The sequence below is a fragment of the Penaeus japonicus genome, unplaced genomic scaffold (assembly GCF_977035675.1).
Source record: "Penaeus japonicus unplaced genomic scaffold, GWHDUDI00000001_assembly GWHDUDI00000015, whole genome shotgun sequence".
NCBI lineage: Eukaryota > Metazoa > Arthropoda > Malacostraca > Decapoda > Penaeidae > Penaeus > Penaeus japonicus.
This window is the reverse complement of record NW_028234417.1, coordinates 13,528,647-13,533,674: the sequence shown is the minus strand read 5'-3', so window position 1 is coordinate 13,533,674 and position 5,028 is coordinate 13,528,647. Positions and strand designations below refer to the sequence as shown.

At 41.0% G+C, this 5,028-nt stretch overlaps 1 protein-coding gene across 1 annotated transcript in view; it reads right to left on the bottom strand.

The window, feature by feature from the left end:
- Positions 1-2,192: 2,192 nt before the first annotated feature.
- The window catches only part of LOC122264609 (prolactin-releasing peptide receptor), an 8,131-nt gene continuing 5,295 nt past the window's right edge, over positions 2,193-5,028 (bottom strand). Inside the window, exons 4-7 of the mRNA XM_086544295.1 lie at positions 4,756-4,951; positions 4,204-4,481; positions 3,617-3,880; positions 2,193-3,447 (exon numbers count right to left, since the gene is read on the bottom strand). Of these exons, the coding sequence (XP_086400421.1) occupies positions 3,100-3,447; positions 3,617-3,880; positions 4,204-4,481; positions 4,756-4,951 (1,086 nt within the window). The 3' untranslated portion in view covers positions 2,193-3,099. The remainder of the gene's footprint in view (positions 3,448-3,616; positions 3,881-4,203; positions 4,482-4,755; positions 4,952-5,028) is intronic.

Sequence of the window (5,028 nt, the reverse complement as noted above, 5' to 3'; positions counted from 1 at the left end):
AGATGAGAGAGATGAGGAGAGAGAGGAGGAGAGAGAGGAGAGATGAGTGAGAGAGATGAGAGAGGGAGAGAGAGGAAGGAGAGAGAATGAGAGAGGAGGGAGAGAGAGAATGAGCATGAGAGAATGAGGAGAGAGAGTGAGGGAGATGGAGGGAGAGAGAATGAGCATGAGAGACTGAGGAGAGAGAGTGAGCGAGATGGAGGGAGAGAGAATATACCCGGATTCCCGGGAATAGGGTGGAGGCAAGCGTTTGGCAACGATGCCGAGGGTAGACTGTAACAACAGAAAACTAACATCTCTTCCCTGTCTATAGAAACTTTTGAGCCAGTGGAAATAACGGCTTATATATTTAATAGTCTTTATATAGCAGTCTGCCTTAAGAATAATTACGAATATTCACTTTTTAAGAGTTTAGAAATATATGATATGCTCATTATTATAATCTTACTTCATTTTACATACATTTTGCTATAAACTACCTTTAAGATATGCATGTTAGCGGACCTATTGGATAGGTTGGCACGAGTGTGTGGGCGGAGCTACCTTGTGAAATTAGACATAATTCGGCAGCGAATGATTGCGAGTAATTGCCATTAATTGCAGATAAGGACGCTGCAGATAACGCCTAATGCTTCACCAGAAATATTTAGCAATTCAATCTTCAGTGACTTTCGAACTTTTGTTTTGATTAGATTCAGCTGGGAAAACACACGCGGTAAACGGGTCTCATACAAGTCATGACACCACTAGGGAGGAGAGAAGGGGGAAACAGCGGAAGGCTATAGTGATCGAGAGAGGCTTCACAAGTGGTGTGAAATGCGATTGAAGAAGGGAAACAGTGAATCATAAAACAGGGAAAATTCCCTTGACTTCAGCCAAGCGGAAAGAATTTGGCTTCTATTGTTGAAGACCAAACACAGGTGAAGGAATCTGAAATTACTGGTATCATCGACCTTCAGTACCAAATCAACATTATTGATCACTTCATCTTTGCCATCCACCCACAGGTGACTCCATAATGTTTGATGAACAATGGCCTTACCTAAAATGACTCAAATGCAAAAGTTCATTTTAGATTACCATGTTATCAGGTGAACAATAAAATGAACATAGTTTGACTTATACTTTGTACGCGATGTTTTCAAAAGTAGAATTAAACATCACTTCACTGAGACGGGAGTGTTGTTGGATGTGCATGGCGACGCTCCATCCCTTTCGAACTTTCCTCACTGAATAATAGTTCCTTAGCGAAACGACTTAATTGTTTAAATGTGTTTTCTGGAGAACTATCCTGTCAACGTTATATAATGTGGCTAACACTTTGTTGGTTTGATTTTGATCTTAGACTTGCAAGATTTGATTTATTAATGTTATTTTTCTTTCAAGAGAGGCTTCCCGAGTGCCGCTTTCTGAAAATTTTGGAGACAGGAGTCCCTCTTCCTGCTCCCTACTGCCAGGGAGAAGTTCAATGGAAAACGATTTTTTTAGGAATTTCACTCGAAACAGTTTTCGTTCGCACATTCCTGTCCTTCTTGCGGTTCACCTCCACAACGCATTGGTCTCTCATGTTCTCAAAGATTTCAGTTCCTCCCATCCTCCGCCAATCCCTACGAAAGATTATTCGTTTACAGGTATTTGGGCCGACAGGTACAGTTACTTTATTTTTAAGGTCATGAATCTACATCAGCTTAAGGGAATCCTTAATCCGGAAATTGAATTGCAGTTTCATAAAGAAGCTAAAATCTAGCAATTCACGTACAGAACTGAAATCGCCTTTCCCTTAACTATCAAGGATCGTTTTGATGATGAAGGGGTTCGTGTTCTGGAGTGATTTTCCTTTGCGCATGTGACACCTACGAAGCATGCATTCTCTGGAGCGACCGTAAAGAAAGGACGCTTAGGTCTTTCAAGGGAGTGCCTGGGCGGCGTTGGCACTCCCTAGTCCTTGTATCCATTCCCGAATAAGTCGTTAAATTTGGCATCGGTGTTCATTTCCCTGATGTTCCTGATAATCTGTGATTTATATTTTTTTGGAATGGTATTCTTGCCCTAAATGATGCTGATATTGATTTTAAAAAGGTATTTTTTATTATCATTGTTATAATTGTTATTATTATAATTCATTTTTTAATTATCATTATCACTCTTACTTATCATTACCCTGTAATCTGAATTTTCATTTTCGATTTTAAAAAAAGATAGTAGTTATAGAAGGGTAGTTACAGTATTGGCCGGTTTTTTATGTTTTTTTTATTTGTCATAATTCATTAGGTGAATCTGGATACATATTGTTCACGGAAATAGATCAAGCCTTGTTTTTTATTAGAACCCAATTATGTTGATATTACCGACGACAAATAAAGTTGCTGTATAGTATGAAAAGTTATTATTATATGCCACCCTTACTTTCCCTTACAAGACAGTGCCTTATAATATTTTCCTTATACTAGGCAAGTTATCTATGTGGTTCTGATCAGTATTTTCTAATCCATACGGAGCATTCAATTATGCAATAACGAAAATACAGATGAGAGTAGTCTTCTTTAAGTACCCTTACTAATGATATCCACCAATATTTATTTTTCTTCCTCCAAAAGTTCTGGCCTTCAAGTCTCCTTTTCTCAATCTATGATTTTTTGAGAGTATCGAATTCTTCCTTTTACCCATTTATTCATACATAATGTAGGTCGCAAATCTCTCTTCTGGGCTTAAAAATTTGAAGAATAACCCTCTTATTAGTGTATAAATTGTGTAAAGATTGCTTTTTCTGAAAAATGGGGTATCTACTGGCTGAAATTTAGGCCACAATTTTCGACCGATTTAGATAGGATTAATAATTTCATTTTTAACGCAAGTATTTCGTTATCTTTGTTTGTTTGCTTTTGCAATGCTGTATTTGTGCTTTCCAAAAACGCATTTCCGAAAATCTGAAACATCACATTTATGCATTTTTCCTTTCATAGCGAAAACTAGGCAAAGCTGAAAATTGTTAAGATTTGAAAACTGATTCTTACTTTTTCTTGAATATTTCCACGAGCCTTTATTATCCATGCTGAAAAATAGGAGCAGTTTCCTGAATTTCGAGATTATGTGTATACACTAGTTCCTGTGCACAAGCACCGACGAAGACCTCTCCAAACCCACACTGACAACACTCAGCTCCTCCTCGACCGTAGGGAGCCTAGGATTCCCCTGTTTTTTGCAAGGTGCATCCTTCGCATCCTTTGAGCACCAGGTGGTGTTCAAGTACCGTTTCGCTTGCAGTTTCCCGTGTCTCGCCATGGCCTCCTGTTCGAGCGTGGCGAGGTGGTCGGTGAGGTCGAGGTGGTTCGAGGTCAGGTGTTGTGGTCGGGGCAGGTCAAGGGTGAAGGGCGGGTTGACAGCACCGTCCGGTAGAGTGGTGAGGGTGCCACAGGTCGCCGGAGTCACCGCCACTGGCTTTGCTCGCTGGATTAGGAGGGGGAGGGGAGGAGGAGCGGGAGGGGGGTCATCGGAAAAGGAGCAAGACTGTAAACATGATAGCAATACTATGGATGCAATATTAACAATTTTGTAATAACACATGCTTATTATAACAATAATCAAATACCTAGGCTAGGATACTCAGTAAAAGCACCTTGCTAGCAGACTTGATCCAAAACGCGCAACGTAAGTTCGCCGGAAGATGCTGTTGGTATGTCTGGTGCAGGAGGGCATAGAGGAATGGATTGATGGCGGGAGCACACATGGACAGCATGTGCAGACTGTAGTGAATGTAGCTGTACGTTCGTCTCCCTTGTTCGTTCAGGCGGTCGTTCACTTGTGGCACGAGCAGGAAGATCCAGGGAGGCAGGCGGCACACGAAGAATGTCAGCATTATCGCACCCACCGTCAGAATTACCTGAATCATAATGGCATGTTATATTTAGTAGTGAATAAAACCTCGCTGAGTTGAGGCATATGAACCATATATATGTATGTATGTATATGTATATAATATATATATATATATATATATATATATATATATATATATATATATATATATATATATATATATATATATATATATATATATATATATATATATATATATATATATATATATATCCAATAACCTCGACTTTTCTTGGGTATCCACAAAGGATGGGACATTGCATAGAGTTGCATGAAAATGTTCTCGCGTCCGCCCACTGTCCTTCTACAGTAAGTAAACCCACGCACCTTCCTCTTCCTCCTGCTTTGCCGTGAGTCCGCCGCGCCCACAGCGGGCCTGTGGCGAAGGAAAACAATGAGCCTCGAGTAGCAGACGAGGAAAGCGACGAGAAGAGGCACGAAGATGAGGCAAGTGAGGATACCCTGATACATCTGGAGTGTGGGAGAGGCTGAGGCCCAGCAGAAGTAAACGGGACACTTCATTTCGGCGTGACCATCTTCTTCTATTAGAATAGTGACGAAAGGACCTTCCAGGTTGAAGTAGAACACGTACGGCATACTTGTGCCTGAAGTGAAAGAGGAATCGTTAGTTTTATCACTTCTGTAACATGTTTCTGCCTTTCTTTGGTTTGACTCTCGTCTCTTTCGATTCTAATTTCCTCTTCTTGGAAAGAGAATCACATCATCATATAAAAAATACTTAATGACCAAAACAATGATAAGAAATAAAACTTGATTGGACATAATAACAAGCAGAAGTTACAAAAGCAAACCGACACCTAAATACAAACACCAGAGCATGTAGAGAATTATGAGAAGGGCGAGCAAAATAAGCCTTACCCAGGCACAGTGCCGAGACCCCCAACACGTAGATGGCCGTGTGCGCTGACCGCCACTCGGGCATAAAGGGTTGACTACGTGCCTGCACCACACAGCGATACCTGTCCACTGATATGGCAATCAGGGTGCTGCTATTAAAGAGGATGGCAAAGGTTTGCAGAAAGCCTGCCGATCGACAGCCGAATGAGCCTAAAACCTGTGTGTGGAGGAGGTCGGGAGTCAAGAGCAGGAAGTTAGTCTCGCGGGCGGAATAGCAGTCTCGAAATGCTAATG